The sequence below is a fragment of the Salmo salar genome, unplaced genomic scaffold (genome assembly GCF_905237065.1).
Source record: "Salmo salar unplaced genomic scaffold, Ssal_v3.1, whole genome shotgun sequence".
In the NCBI taxonomy this organism is placed as follows: Eukaryota; Metazoa; Chordata; class Actinopteri; order Salmoniformes; family Salmonidae; genus Salmo; species Salmo salar.
In genome coordinates, this window is record NW_025547454.1 from 128701 (window position 1) to 149897 (window position 21197).

General features: G+C 42.6%; 1 protein-coding gene and 1 long non-coding RNA gene across 2 annotated transcripts; one reads left to right on the forward strand and one right to left on the reverse strand.

The window, feature by feature from the left end:
• Positions 1-204: 204 nt before the first annotated feature.
• On the reverse strand, positions 205-2411 carry LOC106590759 (caspase-14). Its single transcript, XM_014181918.2, has 5 exons — positions 2090-2411; positions 1435-1651; positions 1208-1321; positions 993-1102; positions 205-896 (listed from the first exon to the last, which is right to left on the reverse strand). Exons 1-5 carry the CDS (start codon positions 2237-2239, stop codon positions 723-725), a joined length of 765 nt encoding a protein of 254 aa, XP_014037393.2. The 5' UTR covers positions 2240-2411; the 3' UTR covers positions 205-722.
• Positions 2412-2657: 246 nt separating this feature from the next.
• Positions 2658-18901, forward strand: LOC106594702 (uncharacterized). The gene is made up of 3 exons (XR_006762895.1): positions 2658-2876; positions 3366-3524; positions 18474-18901. It is a non-coding gene; the product is annotated as an uncharacterized lncRNA (long non-coding RNA).
• The last annotated feature ends 2296 nt before the right edge of the window (positions 18902-21197 follow it).

Here is a 21197-nt window from a genome sequence, read left to right on the forward strand (position 1 = left end):
TGTATATGTATAGAGAGACAACAACAACAACCATGGAACTGCTCGTAGGCTACTCAAGAAGATTCAAGAATGGGTCTGATTACAGAAGTTAACAGGTAAGTGCTACTTTTCTTGCAATTTTCTTTGTCAGGGGCCTTGGACCAGATATAGAATATTTTACAAAGAAATATGGAACGCAGAACAAATGTACAGAAAAAGAAGCTCTCAAACTAAAATATTTTTTATTGTAAAACAATCAACTTTTGGGTTAAGAATATAAAATAAAATCACTGTCAAATGACCCCCATAAGATATCAAAACATTATATACTCTACTACAATCCTGTAGTGTGGTCAGATTGAAGAACTATAGATTACTTGATTAAGAAATAAATTATGAATAAAAAGTGATGAATGATAAATGAAAAGACTGCACAAACAAAAATGCCTTTCTTAGAGTTTATCAAACTCAGTATCTAATTCATTTAGTTTAGAAAAAACTACTAATTATGAACATGTCCTGATCTGACAACATGGAAGCAAAATGGAACGAAACAGGACGGGACCTTCCTGAACTTGTACATGTTGTCAATATCTTTCACAGTCCTGCCAAATCAAATAGATCAATGCACTTTATTGACCCGAGACATTTAGCATTAATATTTTTGTTAGTCATTATCTCCTCTCCTGTGATCTCTCCATCTCTTATTCTCATGTTTTCCTTACTGGAACTTTCACTCGCTTTCAAAGGTACCACTTTTTGGTCAGAGAGCTCACGATATGAAGTGAGCGCCCTATGTCACTCACAACTGCTGGATCAATGAGTATCAGTCGGTCTGTTTTGGCTTCTCTATGTGGTGCCTCCCTATCAAGTGTGAATCCATGCTTTTCAACTCTTCTGTCCAGACTTCTGTTCACCTGAAACAAATCGCAGGAAGAAAATTATAATTATAATATACTGTACACAAGAGGGATTTCTTTCTCTCCATATTTTCAATGCAACATATTTCTAACCTTGGTGAAGAGCTCGTACATGTGGCGGGAAGTCGAAAAATCCTCAAACACCTTCTCCATCTCCACAAATAGTGGGCATCCATAGTCCGGGTGTATAATCGCCAGTTTTTCTACAATAAAGAAAATATGAAATTGAGGAAAACTTGAACCAAGAGAGAATTATTTTAGCCCAATATAAAGCATCAACTACCATGCTATAGGAGAGGAATTTATACCTGGACACACGGCATACACAACCATGATGTCAGACGCTGTGGGAAGCAACTTTGGCGTCGAAGGACCAGATTCTTTACTTCCATCCGTGTAAAGGTGTCGCGGATGCTCCTTCACTGAAAATAAAAGCAGTTCATTCACATTTCAAAAAAATATATGATATCATTATTATAACATGACACAGACAACACAGAATATCACAAACTCATACAGCCGTAGGCCTACGTACCTCCCCTACAGGCTTGTACAACGAAGAGCTTGGGTTTCTCACGGAGGGCTGGACACTGGCTGTTGTTAAACAGCTGGTAGATTGTCTCCAGCTGTATCTCCTCCCCATTAGACAGAGAGATGTGTCCTAGTCTACCGTGACACATGATCACCACCATGAGGCAACCGACGTCATCTGGCAGTTGGTCTCGAAATCTCCTGAATTCAGTTATCACTTTCTGAAATGAACGCAACATACAGCATGGAATTAGGATTCTTCAACACATATTAATTTATTTTTAAACATGAATTCTTTCATTTCTAGCATATTAGCTGCAGTGTTGCGGTGTCATAGCAATGCAGTTGTTGAAGTTACAGTAACGTGTCAGGTACAACTTGACTACTTTCAGTTTCCTTCTGCTTGATTTCACCACAATATAAATAGCTGTTTAACCATGATCTCTAGTGAACATGACTGTTTCATAAGGTTCTTCCAGTCCCATTCACACCCTTCACTCTACTGTAGACCAATAATACTCTGTGCCAATTCTGTGTAAATAACTAACTGAAATGTAGTACTGCTCACTGCATATTGTTAATAGTACACCATTGCTCCATAGCCTATCACGGCGTAAATAACATGAATACTACTAATACTATACTGTAATGAAACTTACTTTTTGATTAAGGGCATTAACTGCTGTGTGAAGAAAGCCATTCCCTTTGAAGAGCTTTTCCATTCGTTGAACATCATGTTTGGCTCCACTTCTCCTCATGTCACAAAGAATCAAGGCTCTACGGCTCTTAGTTAACTCATACCTATCCATCTTACAGTCTGCCTCATGTAGACCTTAAGACTCCAGAGACCTCAAGACAAAGATTCAACAACACCAACGTAGCCTTGCTATACAATCTCAGAAATGTTTACGGTAACAGGAACTTGCCCCTTTGTCTTCAAAGTCAGCTCTGGCAGGAGGCGGATGCTTGAAGGGGGTGATAACGGGTAGTGAATGCGGATACTAAAGTCACATTACAGGGTGTGATAATGGTTAGTTTTGTAGTAAATGCTACTGCACTTCAGGAAAAGCTTTTGTTTACTGATAAGACATTAAAGGATACTGTTAATTCAAATCAAATTAAAATACATTTAAAATGAACAATGTTGTTTTGTGAAGGATAAATTATAACTGGTTTATGATATTGGCTGTAAGCCAAGGATAGGAAAACACACTCATATTGAAACTGAAAAACTTCAGCAGGGTGTTGTTCTCATTGGATAAGACTGTCTATGATTGGTTAAACAAAGTACAGAGGAGGTGGTGGGAAGAGGTTCTCAAAAAGGTCTGTGGAAAGTACCTAACTATCATTGGACTATATACTGTGTTCAACAGTGTGTGTGAACTTGAAAGCAGACGTTTGTTGAAAATATTGTGTGCAAGACAAATGGATAACTCTCAAATCCAGGTGAGTTGACTCATTTTATTAATACATTGTTGTACATGTTTTTACATTTCTAATCACATCAGTATTTTATGGCAGCAATATGGGCCTCAGTGGAGCAACAACAACCAGGCAGGGTTCTTATAAACTCAGATCATTCCAAGTGAAGTTCTTATTATGTACTAAGGGTCAGAACAGAGAACCGCAAAACAGCTTTTAGATTTCTGGCTTGTTGGTTCTGGAACAGTCTCCAGCATTCCTTCAACGTGTAGGACTTTGTCCCAATAGAGGAATTCAAGGCTAAAGTTAGACTGGCTGCTGGAGGTGTTCAACTACCTCAAGCCTATATCATGTGTTTTATAATCATTGTGTAGGTACTGTTGAATGTAGATGCATTTTTTAACTGAAACACTCTTTATGGCCAGATCTCAATCATGAAAGAGTTAAACAGGACATAAAAGAATAAAATCAAAATGATCTTACAGATATGTTAACTTTGTCGGTTCAACACAGCAGGACTTTGACAGATATGACTCAAAAGGACAACGCAGAGCTTTGATGTTGTGTATCAAGAAGGATCACAAGGGTGCTGATGGTAATCTCGTAATAATGAAGAAACTTTTCACGGATTATGGTTTCCTGTATGAAATTGAGATTAACCCAACTATAGAGGTATGTTTTCATGTTTATTTGTTTACCATCTGTATTAAGTACTCATTTATAGAAAGCATATATTGCATATGGAGTGGCACAGCGTTCTAAGGCACTGTCTCTCAGTGAAAGAGGCGTCACTACAGTCCCTGGTTTGAATCCAGGTTGTATAACATCCAGCCATGATTGGTTGTCCCATAGGGCGGTGAACAATTGGCCCATCATTGTCCGGGTTTGGCCCGGGTAGGCTGTCATTGTAAATAAGAATTTGTTCTTAACTGACTTGCCTAGTTAAATAAAGGTTACATTAAATAAAAAATTGTATTCAGACCCCTTGACTTTTTCCACATTTTGGTTACGTTACATCAATCTACACACAACATCCCATTAATGATGAACATCCCATTTAAAAAAAAATGTTTGCTAATTTATTGAAACCTAAAAACGGAAATATCGCATTTCCAGAAGTATTCAGACCCTTTACTCAGTACTTTGTTGAAGCACCTTTGGCAGAGATTACAGCCTCGAGTCTTCTTGGGTATGATGCTACAAGCTTGGCTCACCTGTATTTGGGGAGTTTCTCCCATTCTTCTCTGCAGATTCTCTCAAGCTCTGTCAGGTTGGATGGGGAGTGTTGCTTCACAACTATTTTCAGGTCTCTCCAGAGATGTTTGATCGGGTTCAAGTCCGGCCTCTCGGGTTACTCAAGGACATTCAGAGACTTGTCCCGAAGCAACTCCTGCTTTGTCTTGGCTGTGTGCTTAAGGTCGTTTTCCTGTTGGAAGGTGAACCTTCGTCCCAGTCAGGTTTTCATCAAGGTTCTCTGTACTTTGCTCTGTTCATCTTTCCCTCGATCCTGACTAATCTCCCAGGGGGTACCGGTACAGAGTCAATGTGCGGGGGCACAGGTTAGTTGAGGTAATATGTACATGTAGGTAGAGTTAAAGTGACTATGCATAGATAATAAACAGAGAGTAGCCGCAGCATAAAAAGTGGGGAGGGGACAATGCAAATAGTATTGGTAGCCATTTGATTAGCTGTTCAGAAGCCTCTTGGACCTTGACTTGGCGCTCCGGTTCCGCTTGCCATGCGGTAGCTGAGAGAACAGTCTATGACTAGGGTGGCTGGAGTCTTTGACAATATTTAGGGCCTTCCTCTGACACTGCTTGGTATAGAGGTCCTGGATGGCAGGAAGCTTGTTGCTCATGGTCAGAGTCCTTTAGGTGCCAACTCCAAGCGAGCTGTCATGTTCCTTTTACTGAGGAGTGGCTTCCGTCTGGCCACTCTACAATAAAGGCCTGATTGGTGGAGTGCTGCAGATATGGTTGTCCTTCTAGAAGGTTCTCTTATCTCCACAGAGGAACTCTGGAGCTCCATCGGGTTCTTGGTCACTTCTCTGACCAAGGCCCTTCTCCCCCGATTGGTCAGTTTGACCGGACGAACAGCTCTAGGAGGAGTCTTGGTGGTTCATAACTTCTTCCATTTAAGAATGATTGAGGCCACTGTGTTCTTGGGAACCTTCAATGCCTCGAAACAATCCTGTCTCGGATATAGACGGGTGTGTGCCTTTCCGAATCATGTACAATCAATTGAATTGACCACAGGTGGACTCCAATCAAGTTGTAGACACATCTCAAGGATGATCATTGGAAACAGGATGCACCTGAGCTAAATGTGTTGTTTCATAGCAAAGGGTCTGAATACTTATGTAAATAAGTTACTTCTGTCATGATGTTGGCCTGTGGGTAAGGTTTATGACCCCCCATAAATACCTTTCTCCCTTCCCCTCTCTTTATGACCCTACTGAAGGACTCTCGAATAGCCTTGTTAAACATAGAGAGTCTGGGAACATCAAACAAGTGGGGGAAAGGAACCATATTTCGGTAATAGAACCAGTTGGAAATATGCGTTGGAACTTAATGAGTATGTATGATATGTTATGTTGTGGTCATGTTAAATTTACTATCTGTTTTTGTTAATGTCTCAATGTATGGAATATTCTGATTTAATGCTAAATTGTTCGGGGCTTGTTGTGTGTTGATGTGTCATATGATAAATAATAATTATGTTGTCATTGTCCTTTATGCAAATACTCTTATGATGAGGATGTTGATCCTCATGAGGTGTCAGCGAGACAAAATCTAATGCTATAGATTACAACAGTTTTACATGCTCTGTCCAGAACAGAATAGATGCTCAGAAAAAATGCAACATTTCTCAAAACAGTTATACTGGAATGTCAAGGGGAGGCTGGGCCTATTGGGGAATACTGGGGCGTATTCATTAATGCAAACCATAGCGAAACAATTAGCAACAAAAATAAATGTTTGTTGTTGGACAATTTCTGATTTGTCCCTCATCGTTGTGTGTTTTCTTATGTTTGGTTCCATTTGGTTCCTAATGAATACACTTCAGGGGGGAACCAAATGGAAGCAAACAGAAGCAAACAGGGTGGGATCATCCTGAATTTGTTCAATTAAAACAATTTGTATTTTTTTTTTATTATGTTGGAAAACATTTTTGCTACGGTTTGATGTGATCTGCATGGCCATGGCTCTACATTGAAGAGATGGTAGTATCTCTGAACATGCAGTAGAGGGAGCTATAGTGGGCGTCAGAGCTCCTTGCTCTAGCCAGTGACTGACATTGTTTCAAGTGATTAAATCAGATTTTAAAACCTGGGTTTTACAACAGTTACAAATTAATTAATTTCCTCTACAGTCTCATTCTGAACATCTCATAATCCGGGAAACTCCCAATAAATAAGTCCGTACCACACCAATTGAGTTGATCATTTATTTACTAACAAGTTAAAATTATAATATAAGATACACAAACACAGTCTAGGCTATTGATTAGAACTTAGCACAATGTAACAGGTCCCTAGCGGACCAACACAATATGACACGTGTTACACAATATAGGGATTTCAAAAGAGAGAGAAAGAGAGAGAGTGCACGAGAGAAAAGCACACTTGGGTGCGTTTGTCAACTATGCTTATTTTTACTCTAACCTTGCCCCAAACTGCCGCACTTACGGGTCAGAATATAATGATTTAATTACGTGTTGAATGTCTCCGATGGGGTGTCTCTTCGTGGACCGGGTTCGGACTTCTCTGATGACGGTACGTCTTCGGTTACCGGGTGTAACTCTCTGTTTGTCCTCACGATGTCAGTGTCCTTTCTCTTAGTGGTCTGTTTCCTCGCCCTTGCTCTGAAAAGGGGTCTTCGGAGGAGGGCTAATCAGCCGTGAGGATGGTTCCAGCATGGGAATGAAAGCAGTGTAGACGCACGATTCCTTGGAGAGTGGTAACCGGGTGGTCTTGTTTGAATTCACCCCCTTAGACACAGCTAATCATCCATAGCATAGATTGTTAAAAGGTTCCTTTGTCTTCTTCAACCTCGTGTTGCGTTTTGGGGTTGCTGACTGATGTTTTATAGCCTCAGGTCAGAAATGGGCATTTCCGCCTTTAGGGCAATTCTCTGGGCATACCAAGTTAAGAGGCTGAAGGTCTAGATTTTACTCAAATCCAATTTTAGACAATTAACTTCACATTTCATCTTTACCAAAACATTCTCTTTGATTTGGACATTTTCCACACAACTTACATTATGCAATCCTCAAGTACATAGTGTGAAAACTCTTCAAGTTATGTTTTCACTATAAAGTTGGCATTTAACTTTTAATAACGTCACAAAAACGACATTCTCATATTCCATCTATTGTCATTACTACCATTGTGGCTAATGAAACATATTGTACCAAAGTCCATTTATTGCATGTTACTGTTCAGAGGCAGGTTTTTCATAGGCCCATCATACATTTCATTCCTCCATACTGAGAGGACAAAGCGATTTTGTCTGCTGCCTTAATATTTGGGATAGGGGTTCTGCTAGCGAATGTTTCCGCAACATCCGGTGAAACTGCAGAGCGAGAAATTCCCCCCCAAAATAATGTTTTAACTTTCATACATTCACAAGTGCAATACATGAAATTAAAGCTTAACTTCTTCTTAATCTAGCCACCGTGTCAGATTTCAAAAAGGCTTTACGGCGAAAGCAAACCATTCGATTATCTGAGGATAGCACCCCATCAAACAAACACATGACAATCACATTTCAACCCGCCAGGCGCGACACAAAACTCAGAAATAACGATATAATTCATGCCTTACCTTTGAAGAGCTTCTTCTGTTGGCACTCCAATATGTCCCATAAACAACACAAATGGTGCTTTTGTTCGATTAATTCCATCGTTATATCTCCAAAATGTCAATTTATTTGGAGCGTTTGATTCAGAAAAACACTGGTTCCAACTCGCCCAGCATGACTACAAAATATCTCATAAGTTACCTGTAAACGCTGTCCAAACATTTCAAACAACTTTCCTAATACAACTTTAGGTATTTTAAAACGTAAATAATTGATAAAATTTAAGACGGGATAAACGGTGTTCAATACCAGATAAAAACAACGTGAAGTGCGTGACCTGGAGCGCGCATCAAAACAGTTTAGTCCACTCGGCTGGACCCTCGTTCTGAAAAGCCGTACTTCTTAATTTCTCTAAAGAAAAACATCAACCAATTTCTAAAGACTGTTGACATCTCGTGGAAGCAATAGGAACTGCAACCAAGTGCCACAGAAATATAGGTTCCCATAGAAAAACAATGGAAAACAGAGCCACCTCAAAAAAAAAATTCCTGGATGGTTTGCCCTTGGGGTTTTGCCTGCCAAATAAGTTATGTTATGCTCACAGACATTATTTTAACAGTTTTAGAAACTTTAGAGTGTTTTCAATCCAAATCTACTAATTATATGCATATCCTAGCGTCTGGGACTGAGTAGCAGGCAGTTTACTTTGGGCATGCTTTTCATCCAAAATTCCGAATGCTGCCCACTATCAAAGATTTACAATGGGTGGGAGGGGCTCATAAAACCGCCCCCCTCCATACCTCTTGATCCCTCCCCCTCTGGTGGGTGTGAGAGATATCTCTGTAGGATTGTGGTCCACGGTAACCTGGCCCTAACAGGCCAGTCATGATATCAGCCTACACCAAACACAGACCAGGTTATCAAAACGTCACGGCAGGGTCAGTCTACACCAAACACAGACCAGGTTATCAAAACGTCACGGCAGGGTGAGCCTACATCAAACACAGACCTTATAGGAAGTAGTTGTAAAATCCCAGATGGAAATGTGAATGGTGAAAAAACGATCGGAACCATTTCCTGGTTTTATGACTCATACTGTGGTACTCGATGGTGTGCTGCGTTTGCCTTGCAGCATCAATAGGGCAGAAGTCTATGTGTTGTTATGATTCTGGATGGCCAGATAGCTAGCAACAGGAAACTGCCATCTGGGGAAACGTTGGTGACTCGTTTCAGCTAGGTCTATCTTGTTCTTGACACTATGTCTTTGTTTCGAGGTGTTTTGACCAATGACATATATAAACCTTGGATTGAAAAGCTTGTACCTGTTCCAAAAATTCAGCCGCAAAATAGTGTGTTGAACTACATAGAGAGCTATTTGTACTACATGTGGATCTGTACAGTAGACTGTATAGAAGACTGTATAGTAGACTGTACTGTAGACTGTATAGTAGACTGTAGGGTAGACTGTACTGTAGACTATAGTAGACTGTACTGTAGACTGTATAGTAGACTGTAGGGTAGACTGTACAATAGACTGTATAGTATACTGTAGTGTAGACTGTACAGTTGACTGTATAGTAAACTGTATAGTAGACTGTACTGTAGACTGTACTGTAGACTGTATAGTAGACAGTACAGTAGACTGTATGGTAGACTGTACTGTAGACTGTATAGTAGACAGTACTGTAGACTGTATGGTAGACTGTACTGTAGACTGTACAGTAGACTTAGGGTAGACTGTGCTGTATACTGTACTGTAGACTGTACAGTAGACTGTATAGTATAGGGCTGGGTCTGGGAGGAGGGGGGTGGGTCTGGAAGGAGGGGTGTGTGTCTGGGAGGAGGGGTGTGTGTCTGGGAAGAGGGGTGTCTGTCTGGGAGGAGGGGGTGTGGGTCTGGGAGGAGGGGGGTGGGTCTGGGAGGAGGGGGTGTGTCTGTCTGGGAGAAGGGGGTGTGTCTGGGAGGAGGGGTGTGGGTCTGGGAGGAGGGGGGGTGAGTCTGGGAGGAGGGGTGTGGGTCTGGGAGGAGGGGTGTGTGTCTGTCTGGGAGGAGGGGGGTGTGGGTCTGGGAGGAGGGGGGTATGTTTCTATGAGGAGGGGGTGTGGGTCTGGTAGGAGGGGGTATGTTTCTGTGAGGAGGGGTGTGTGGGTCTGGGAGGAGGGGTGTGTGGGTCTGGGAGGAGGGGTGTGTGGGTCTGGGAGGAGGGGGGTGTGGGTCTGGGAGGAGGGGGGTATGTTTCTATGAGGAGGGGGTGTGGGTCTGGGAGGAGGGGGTGTGGGTCTGGGAGGAGGGGGGTGTGGGTCTGGGAGGAGGGGGGTGTGTCTGGGAGGAGGGGTGTGCGGGTCTAGGAGGAGGGGTGTGTGGGAGGAGGGGTGTGGGTCTGGGAGGAGGGGTGTGTGTCTGTCTGGGAGGAGGGGGGTGGGTCTGGGAGGAGGGGTGTGTGGGTCTGGAAGGAGGGGTGTCTGTCTGGGAGGAGGGGTGTGGGTCTGGGAGGAGGGGTGTGGGTCTGGGAGGAGGGGTGTGTGGGTCTGGGAGGAGGGGTGTATGGTGGTGGAATCACGAGGGCTGTCCCACAGAGAAGAAGAAGATTACAGGTAGGGGGTTTGTGTGGTGGTGGAATCACGAGGGCTGTCCAACAGAGAAGAAGAAGATTACAGGTAGGGGGTTTGTGTGGTGGTGGAATCACGAGGGCTGTCCAACAGAGAAGAAGAAGATTACAGGTAGGGGGTTTGTGTGGTGGTGGAATCACGAGGGCTGTCCAACAGAGAAGAAGAAGATTACAGGTAGGGGGTTTGTGTGGTGGTGGAATCACGAGGGCTGTCCAACAGAGAAGAAGAAGATTACAGGTAGGGGGTTTGTTTTGTTCCCTCTAGAATCATTGAAATGAAATGAGGGTATTGAAGGTATACAGTAGAATCATTGTAATGATATGAGGGTATTGAAGGTATACAGTAGAATCATTGTAATGATATGAGGGTATTGAAGGTATACAGTAGAATCATTGTAATGATATGAGGGTATTGAAGGTGTACAGTAGAATCATTGTAATGATATGAGGGTATTGAAGGTATACAGTAGAATCATTGCAATGAGGGTATTGAAGGTGTACAGTAGAATCATTGTAATGATATGAGGGTATTGAAGGTATACAGTAGAATCATTGTAATGAGGGTATTGAAGGTATACAGTAGAATCATTGTAATGAGGGTATTGAAGGTATACAGTAGAATCATTGTAATGATATGAGGGTATTGAAGGTATACAGTAGAATCATTGTAATGATATGAGGGTATTGAAGGTATACAGTAGAATCATTGTAATGATATGAGGGTATTGAAGGTATACAGTAGAATCATTGTAATGATATGAGGGTATTGAAGGTATACAGTAGAATCATTGTAATGATATGAGGGTATTGAAGGTATACAGTAGAATCATTGTAATGATATGAGGGTATTGAAGGTATACAGTAGAATCATTGTAATGATATGAGGGTATTGAAGGTATACAGTAGGCTGCACAGCAGTTTAGAAAGCAACGTGTCTGTATCTGGAACTACTAAATACACATACTGTTCATGAATCAGAAGGACACGCTGATTTGTAGAGGAAGTAAATGATGAACTCATTGAATAATACTAGACCCACTCATCTCAGGTGCAGACACCAGACAGACAATTCTGATTGATCCCTGATTAGTGATCAATAACAGATGATCATTTACAGGTGGACTGTAAATAGCCCACCCAACTACCTAACTCATCCCCATATTGTTTTATTTACTTTTCTGCTCTTTTGCACACCAGTATTTCTACTTGCACATCATCATCTGCTCATCTATCACTCCAGTGTTAATTTTCTAAATTGTAATTACTTCGCTACTATGGCCTATTTATTGCCTTACCTCCTTACTCCATTTGCACACACTGTATATAGATTTTTCTACTGTGTTATTGACTGTATGTTTGTTTATCCGATGTGTAACTCTGTTGTTTATGTCGCGCTGCTTTGCTTTATCTTGGCCAGGTCGCAGTTGTAAATGAGAACTTGTTCTCAACTGGCCTACCTGGTTAAATAAAGGTGAAAAAAAAACAAAAAATTAAATTGAAAATAATGTGAAAGGTCAGACTGTCTGTCTTTCTACAATGATTACAACTAACCTGAACAGAAGAATATAAACTAAGACCTTTGATAAGAAAACATTACATTGAGACTAGTAACTGAAGGAGGAGACCTCAGCAGACCAGGGATCAATACCATGTGAAATCATGTTAAAGATGGGCTTGATTGAGCTGGCCTGTTACAACAGGTAAACCCTGCCCACCTCGCACTCTAGACAGGATAGAACCCAGGACTGGACCACCTGACACTCCAGACAGGATAGATCCCAGGACTGGACCACCTGACACTCCAGACAGGATAGAACCCAGGACTGGACCACCTGACACTCCAGACAGGATAGAACTCAGGACTGGACCACCTCGCACTCCAGACAGGATAGATCCCAGGACTGGACCACCTCGCACTCCAGACAGGATAGATACCAGGACTGGACCACTTCGCACTCCAGACAGGCTAGATCCCAGGACTGGACCACCTTGCACTCCAGACAGGATAGATACCAGGACTGGACCACTTCGCACTCCAGACAGGCTAGATCCCAGGACTGGACCACCTGACACTCCAGACAGGCTAGAACCCAGGACTGGACCACCTGACACTCTAGACAGGATAGATCCCAGGACTGGACCACCTCGCACTCCAGACAGGATAGATCCCAGGACTGGACCACCTCGCACTCCAGACAGGATAGATCCCAGGACTGGACCACCTGACACTCCAGACAGGATAGATCCCAGGTCTGGACCACCTGACACTCTAGACAGGATAGATCCCAGGTCTGGACCACAGGGCCACAGTTCAGAGTTAAGGGAGACTTTAGAGGAAGAGGCCCATATATCCACTTTGTTGTGCTGTGGGGGCTAAACGTTCATGTTGATAATTCCTCAGTAGCTGGAGTCTCTGGTCCAGAATCATCATGTTGATACTTCCTCAGTAGCTGGAGTCTCTGGTCCAGAATCATCATGTTGATACTTCCTCAGTAGCTGGAGTCTCTGGTCCAGAATCATCATGTTGATACTTCCTCAGTAGCTGGAGTCTCTGGTCCAGAATCATCATGTTGATACTTCCTCAGTAGCTGGAGTCTCTGGTCCAGAATCATCATGTTGATACTTCCTCAGTAGCTGGAGTCTCTGGTCCAGAATCAACATGTTGATACTTCCTCAGTAGCTGGAGTCTCTGGTCCAGAATCATCATGTTGATACTTCCTCAGTAGCTGGAGTCTCTGGTCCAGAATCATCATGTTGATACTTCCTCAGTAGCTGTAGTCTCTGGTCCAGAATCATCATGTTGATACTTCCTCAGTAGCTGGAGTCTCTGGTCCAGAATCATCATGTTGATACTTCCTCAGTAGCTGGAGTCTCTGGTCCAGAATCATCATGTTGATACTTCCTCAGTAGCTGGAGTCTCTGGTCCAGAATCATCATGTTGATACTTCCTCAGTAGCTGGAGTCTCTGGTCCAGAATCATCATGTTGATACTTCCTCAGTAGCTGGAGTCTCTGGTCCAGAATCAACATGTTGATACTTCCTCAGTAGCTGGAGTCTCTGGTCCAGAATCATCATGTTGATACTTCCTCAGTAGCTGGAGTCTCTGGTCCAGAATCATCATGTTGATACTTCCTCAGTAGCTGTAGTCTCTGGTCCAGAATCAACATGTTGATACTTCCTCAGTAGCTGGAGTCTCTGGTCCAGAATCAACATGTTTTCCACCACACCTCCTTCACTACTAAAGTTGAGTTTAATCTAATCTAATGTATTACTATGTAAGGTTCAACCAATTGTATGCCTTTGTAAGGTTTGACTAAGATTTAAACGATGTAAGGGTTCAACCTAAGGTTTCACATTGTAACAGGGGAGGCTGTTGAGGGGAGGATGGCTCATAATGATGTCTGGAACGGAGCAGATAGAATGGAATGACATCAAACACCTGGAAACCATGGAAACCATGTGTGTGATGTATTTGATACCATTCCACTGATTCTACTCCAGCCAATACCATGAGCCCACCCTCCCCAATTAAGGTGCCACCAACCTCCTGTGCTTTGTATGTTGTTTTTAAATGTTTGACTTTTTAAGGTTTGACTTAGTTTGTTTTACAATAGCATGATGTCACGGGCGTCGTATTGATGGGACCAAAACACAGCGGGAATGTGTATACTCATCTTTTTTATTGGCAGAAAGAAGGAAAACCAAAACAAAAGACACGTATACAAAAACAACGACGACAAACAGTCCTGTAAAGCAAACAACTACCCACAAAAACCCCATGAAAAACACCACTACTAAATAGGACCTTCAATTAGAGGCAACGAGGAACAGCTGCCTCCAATTGAAGGTCAAAACAATAAACTAGACATATAAATAGAAAAACTAGAAAACAGAGCATAGAAATACAAAACATAGAACACAACCCAAAAGCCCCAACAACACAAAACAAACACACCCCTGCCACGTCCTGACCAAACTACAATAACAAATAACCTTTTTTACTGGTCAGGACGTGACACATGACCTGAACTGTCACAAGATGAACCTGGGTATTATCCTGTGCTACTGTTAGTGTTAGAGTAACATTCAAAATCATAGCAGGAGGAAAGATTTACATTTTGTTTGAGAAAACAGACCTTATTTAACATTTGGAATAAAAGCTTACAGTAAATCAGATTCTCCAGTCCCATGTCACGTCATCCTGCTACCCTGTCCTGGATTCCCTTCCAGACCTGCTAACCCTGTCCCAACCCCTCACTCCATCCTCAGCCTCCAGACCTGCTTACCCTGTCCCAACCCCTCTCACTCCATCCTCAGCCTCCAGACCTGCTTACCCTGTCCCAACCCCTCTCACTCCATCCTCAGCCTCCAGACCTGCTTACCCTGTCCCAACCCCTCTCACTCCATCCTCAGCCTCCAGACCTGCTTACCCTGTCCCAACCCCTCTCACTCCATCCTCAGCCTCCAGACCTGCTTAGCCTGTCCCAACCCCTCTCACTCCATCCTCAGCCTCCAGACCTGCTTACCCTGTCCCAACCCCTCTCACTCCATCCTCAGCCTCCAGACCTGCTTACCCTGTCCCAACCCCTCTCACTCCATCCTCAGCCTCCGCACCTGGTTTCCTGCAACCCACCCGAGCTTCCCCTGGCCTGCAGTCCATCTTCCTCCTGTTTCAATAAATACCTTGGTTACTTCATCCCAGTCTCATCTCCCAGTCTCATCTTCCCCCTGTGTTTTAATAAATACCTTGGTTACTTCATCCCAGTCTCATCTTCCCCCTGTGTTTTAATAAATACCTTGGTTACTTCATCCCAGTCTCATCTTCCCCCTGTGTTTTAATAAATACCTTGGTTACTTCATCCCAGTCTCATCTTCCCCCTGTGTTTTAATAAATACCTTGGTTACTTCATCCCAGTCTCATCTTCCCCCTGTGTTTTAATAAATACCTTTGTTACTTCATCCCAGTCTCATCTTCCCCCTGTGTTTTAATAAATACCTTGGTTACTTCATCCCGGTCTCCTTGTCTGAGTCTGCTCTTGGGTTCTCCTATCCCTTGTTCTATCCAAGGACTGGGGTTGTCTCCTTGTTCTATACATTTACATTTGAGTCATTTTCCAGATGCTCCTACCCAGAGCCACTTACAGTTACACACACAGAGAGAGAGAGAGAGGTGTCACCTCATTTTCTAGAGACACAGATGAACTGGAGAAAGATTGAGTGGAATTGGTCCATGTTAATACTGAAGGCCTATATTTAGAAGCAAATGCTTGAAGTATTTATGTTCTACCTAGTGACTGAAGTAGTTTATGTTGATTCATTAACTGTTGATTAAATCATTGTTTTCTACCTAGTGACTGAAGTAGTTAATGTTGATTCATTAACTGTTGATTAAATCATTGTTTTCTATTTGGAGACTGAAGTAGTTTATGTTGTGTGGCAGACCAGGGGGTTTGGTCAAGACGTTTACCCAGACCAGACACGGACAGAGAAGGATTAGCTCAGTTTCAAGGGTGTTTATTTAAATAATAGATCAAAAAGAAAAGGATAGGTCTCCCCCATGAGACCCTCTCTGGGATACCGTCTTCTGGAATTCCAGGTCTGGCTGTATCCTGTCGGGAACAAAACTGAACTCCCTCTTCTTACCTCTGCAACCGTCAACAATACCACAGGAGTCCTTTCTTCCCCTCTTCCCCTCTCCCCCCCCATTCCTCCTGTGTGCTGCCCTTCTGGAAGCTTTATGGGCCTTGCACAGCTGGTGAGCAATCTGCCCTTGATTACTCACATGCTCCCAATCAGCCCCAATTAGTCCTGTCTGGAGAGCCCATCGAGACCTGGCACGTCCAGCAGGTGGAGCCATCGCCTCGTGATGTATACACATTCTGTCACCATGCCTCGATGAGTCTCCCCCTGGTGGCTGACCTGCTGTACGCCACACTTGATTCATTAACTGTTGATTAAATCATTGTTTTCTACCTAGTGACCCATCCACCACCCACCCTCTTCAGAGGACACATATCTTTTTATTTTTTTACAGCTTTTCTGCTACATAGGCAGCGTAGCCTAGTGGTTAGAGCGTTGGACTAGTAACCGAAAGGTTGCAAGATTGAATCCCCCAGCTAACAAGGTACAAATCTGTCGTTCTGCCACTGAGCAAGGCAGTTAACCCACTGTTCCTAGGCCGTCATTGAAAATAAGAATTTGTTCTTAAATTACTTGCCTAGTAAAACATAAAAAAATACATACATTACACAATGTACATACAAGTTACTTTTATCTACAGCGATTCACATAACAATAATATATTACTGAACATCAACTCTTTAATCCCACCCCTCAGCCTCTCTCAGCCCATCCCACCTATCACCGTAGACCTCGTTTGGTTTCCATGTGCCATATATTTTTCAATTGCTCTGTGATGTTTTATATTACATTTTTAACCTTTGTAATTGTATAGTATCCACAGATTGTGAGCTAAAGATGAAAACCTTTCCTACGAGTATTATTATATTATTAATTGACTTGACTTTCCAAATCGCTCAACACTGCTATTTGTAAGTTTAATTCTTCTTAGGGATCCCTTAACGATCGAATCCCGTTAGCGGGATAGATTTGACAACATCTGGTGAAATTGTAGAGCGCCAAATTCAAACTACAGAAATATAAATATTTAACATTCATATAAATACAAGTGTAATACATCAAAATAAAGCTTAACTTCTTGTTAATCCAGCCGCTGTGTCAGATTTCAAAAAGTCTTTACGGCGAAAGCACACCATGTGATTATCTGAGGACAGCGCCCTGCATACAAAAACATGAAAATCATTTTTAAACCAGGCAGCTACGACACGAAAGTCAGAAATAGCGATATAATAAATGCCTTACCTTTGAAGATCTTCATCTTTTTGCAATCCCAAATGTCTCAGTGACACAATGAATGGTCGTTTTGTTCGATAAATTCCTTCTTTATATCCCCAAAAGGTCCATTTATTTGGCACGTTTGATTCAGAAATACACCGGTTCCAACTCGCCCAACATGACTAAATAAGTTACCTGTAAACTTGGTCAAAACATTTCAAAAAATGTTTCTAATCCAACCTCAGGTACCCTAAAATGTCAATGATCGATAAAATTTATGACGGGATAAACTGTTTCCAATACCGGAGAAAAATAACGAGGAGCACGCTCCTGTTCACGCGCACCAAAAGACTTGAGTCCATCTGAGTGACACATGGAAGAATTGGACTACTTCTTCATTTCTCAAAAGAAAAACATTGAACAATTTCTAAAGACTGTTGACATCTAGTGGAAGCCATAGGAACTGCAATCTGGGCCCTAATAAATCAGGTTTCCCATAGAAAATAATTGGAAAACACAATGACCTCAAAAAAAATTTCCCTGGATGGATTGTGCTCGGGGTTACGCCTGCCAAATCAGTTCTGTTATACTCACAGACATTATATGCATATGCATATCCTAGCTTCTGGGCCTGAGTAACAGGCAGTTTACTTTGGGCACGCTTTTCATCCGGATGTGAAAATACTGCCCCCTAGCCCAAAGAGGTGAATGTTGTGATTTTTTTAAACCATTCCTGAGCCTGTGACCAGAAACAAGCTACACAGGGACAATACAAGATTAATTATTTAGTGATTCTGTCTCTTCACATCAAAATCTACAGAGCTGAGATTGTTATATGCCCATATATATAACATTCTGTTGGTGGCAATCATTTGTATAATAATTTTAATTGATGTTCTTGTTGGATGTAATTTGAATAGTTAGCATTTCAATGGCCATATGAAATAGATACGGAGATAATGGACAGCCTAGTTTTAGTCCTTTTAAAAGCTCAAAACTTTCTGAGAAGTAACCATTATTTATTATTTTACACCTGGGGCAATTCTCCCCCCCTTACTCTTTCTCTTTCTGCCCCCTCTCTCTCTCTCTCTCTCTCTCTCTCTCTCTCTCTCTCTCTCTCTTGCTATCCCCCCTCTCTCCCCCTTCTCCCCACTCTCTCTCCATCCCTCTCTTCTCTCTCTCTCTTTCTCTCTCCCCCTCTCTCTTTCTCTCTCTTCCCCCTCCTCTCTCTCTTTCTCCCCCTCCCCTCTCTCTCTCTCTCTCGCTCTCTCTCTCTCTTTCTCTCTCGAACACTCTCTCAAACATTGTCTCTCTCAAACACTCTGCAACACACTCTCTCTCTCTAACTTGATACAGATTAAATCAGTGTTCCTAAATCCTAATCCGGTATAATCCAGCCAAGAGGCCTTTGATCGACTGATAGCTGACATGTTTAGGTAAGATTTGGGCCATTTTTAGGCCACTGCTTTAAATTCTTGTCATAATTTGTATTTCGTTTTTCATCAATGACGTCTGTTCATGGACTTTACTGAAAGTAAAAGAGTCAAAATGAGTTATTTGAATATGTCACATGTTTACTTAGAACCATTGTACTGCACCTGTCTGTACTCATTTCTGTAATGAACACAACATATTTGACAGATAATGACGTTTAATAATAAAACAAAATATGATTATTAAAATCTTGTGATAAAGACTGGTTGTCACACACAGTACAGTCACTTCAATCAAATCATCGGATGGATGGATAAATATATAACAACACCATAGAGGGGGAAAGAACATTATGTAATATTTCTAGCAGTTATCTGACCCGCCCCCTTGTCTCTCTACTTCCCCTCTCTCTGCCTCTCTAGCGCTCTCTCTCTCTCTCTCTCTCTCTCTCTCTCTACTTCCCCTCTCTCTGCCTCTCTAGCTCTCTCTCTCTCTCTCTCTCTCTACTTCCCCTCTCTCTGCCTCTCTAGCGCTCTCTCTCTCTCTCTCTCTACTTCCCCTCTCTCTGCCTCTCTAGCGCTCTCTCTCTCTCTCTCTCTCTCTCTCTCTCTCTCCCTCTCTCTGCCTCTCTAGCGCTCTCTCTCTCTCTCTCTCTCTCTCTCTCTACTTCCCCTCTCTCTGCCTCTCTAGCGCTCTGTCTCTCTCTCTCTCTCTACTTCCCCTCTCTTTGCCTCTCTAGCGCTCTCTCTCAATCTGTAGCGCTCTTTCCCTCCATCCCCCTCTCCCTCCCTCCTCCTCTCCCTCCCCCTCTCCCTCTCCCTCCTCCTCTCCCTCCCGCCCCTCCCCCTCTCCCTCCCTCCTCCTCTCTCTCTCGGGGATGGGGACAGATGGGGCGAACAGGAGATGTGGGAGTACTTTAATTCTGCTAACATGTGACTGAGAACTGGCACAGCTTTAAACGCTTACGTGAGGGAAACGGCTAGTCTGCGTTGGTCTCTTCAACGGATCGACTCCAGCTCCAGCGCCTCTGTTACCGCGGTGAGAAACAAACAGACAATAAGTCTCGGACTGACTGACTGAGAATTTCGAAGCGCATTAAAACAACTGGCTGTGGCCATAGTTCTACAGACCTTTACACACTGATCAAAAATATAAACGCAACATGTAACAAATTCAATGATTTTACTGAGTAACAGATGATATAAGGAAATCAGTCAATTTAAATACATTTATTAGGCTCTAATCTATGGATTTCACATGACTGGACAGGGGTGCAGCCATGGGTGGGCTTTGGAGGGCATAGGCCCATCTACTTAGCAGCCAGGCCCACCCCCAGGCCCACCCACAATCCCTCAGGTTAAAAAGACGGATGTGGAGGTCCTGGGCTGGCGTGGTTAAATGTGGTCTGAGGTTGTGAGGCCGGTTGGACGTACTGCCAAATTCTCTAAAACAACATTGCAGCTTATGGCAGAAAAATTAACATTCCATTCTCTGGCAACAGCTCTGGTGAACATTCATGGAGTCAGCATGCCAATTCCACGCTCCCTTAAACCTTAAGACATCTGTGGCATTGTGTTGTGTGACAAAACTGCACATTTTAGAGTGGCTTTCTATTGTCCCCAGCACAAGGTGCACCTGTGTAATGACCATGCTGTTTACAGTTTTTCTCAATTGCTAAAACACCATTTCTGAAACTTTGCTCCATTTCCTGAAAACATTAAACACAAAACCTCATCTCCAAGCACTATTTACATAACCACTGACTCCTCTCGCAAAATGAAACATTCGCCTCAAAACAGTTTTACCTGTGTTCAAAATCGAACACTGCTCTCAAATCATAAACAAAGTGATCTAAATGATATACACTCTCAAGCAGTCAGTAAACAATACACCGAAAAATAGAAAACACAAAAAGTATTCATATTTTTCCGTCATTGTCTTTTGATGAACGAAAACATGTTCTATCATAGTAGCTCAAAATTGATCAGAAATTACTACTCTGCTTTGCTCTTTGCAATTTTGTTTTTTGTTCTTCCTCCTCCTTGTACCCCTATTGTTACAGTACTGTACCCTGCATCTCACAAACTTGTCCTTTGTCTCTGTGATACTGTAATTCTTGTTCTTTGTTGATATGAACCTGCAACCAGTCAAAATATATTGAGCAGTCAGTACTGTTAATAAATGGAAAGCACAATGTTCAGGGCCATACAATTTGTCCATTGTACAGTATACAGCCTACAATGCACTGTACTACAGTATACAATACTAAAAGGGACAAAAATCAAAGGAGTAAACATGTTATCAATGTGCTTCTTCTTGTCTTTGGGCTGGGTCAGGCCAGAGCACTTCATCGACATCACAAGCAATATTGTCCCTCCTGAGGCAACGGGGGAAGAAGCCTCTTGTGTGCCGTATCCAGCCCTGACATGATTCCTCACCTATATCACCACAGGCTAAATCCATGGCTTGCAGCAGATTTACTCTGGTGTAGGGTTGTCTATCACACACTTTCCATCTCCAAGAGGAGAAAAACGGATTCAATCGGATTCAGGAAAGGCGAGTATGGAGGGAGGTACAAGTTCATAAACTGCCCATTGATGTTAAACCATTCCCTTACCTGAGCAGCTCGGTGGAAACTGACATTGT

Coding starts and splice junctions, on each gene's coding strand:
- LOC106590759 (XM_014181918.2), bottom strand. CDS start 2,239: ATGGATAGGTATGAGTTAACTAAGAGCCGTAGAGCCTTGATTCTTTGT. Junction 1,652..2,089: donor TTAATGCCCTTAATCAAAAA/GTAAGTTTCATT, acceptor CGTTCATTTCAG/AAAGTGATAACTGAATTCAG. Junction 1,103..1,207: donor TGTGTATGCCGTGTGTCCAG/GTATAAATTCCT, acceptor TCTTTATTGTAG/AAAAACTGGCGATTATACAC.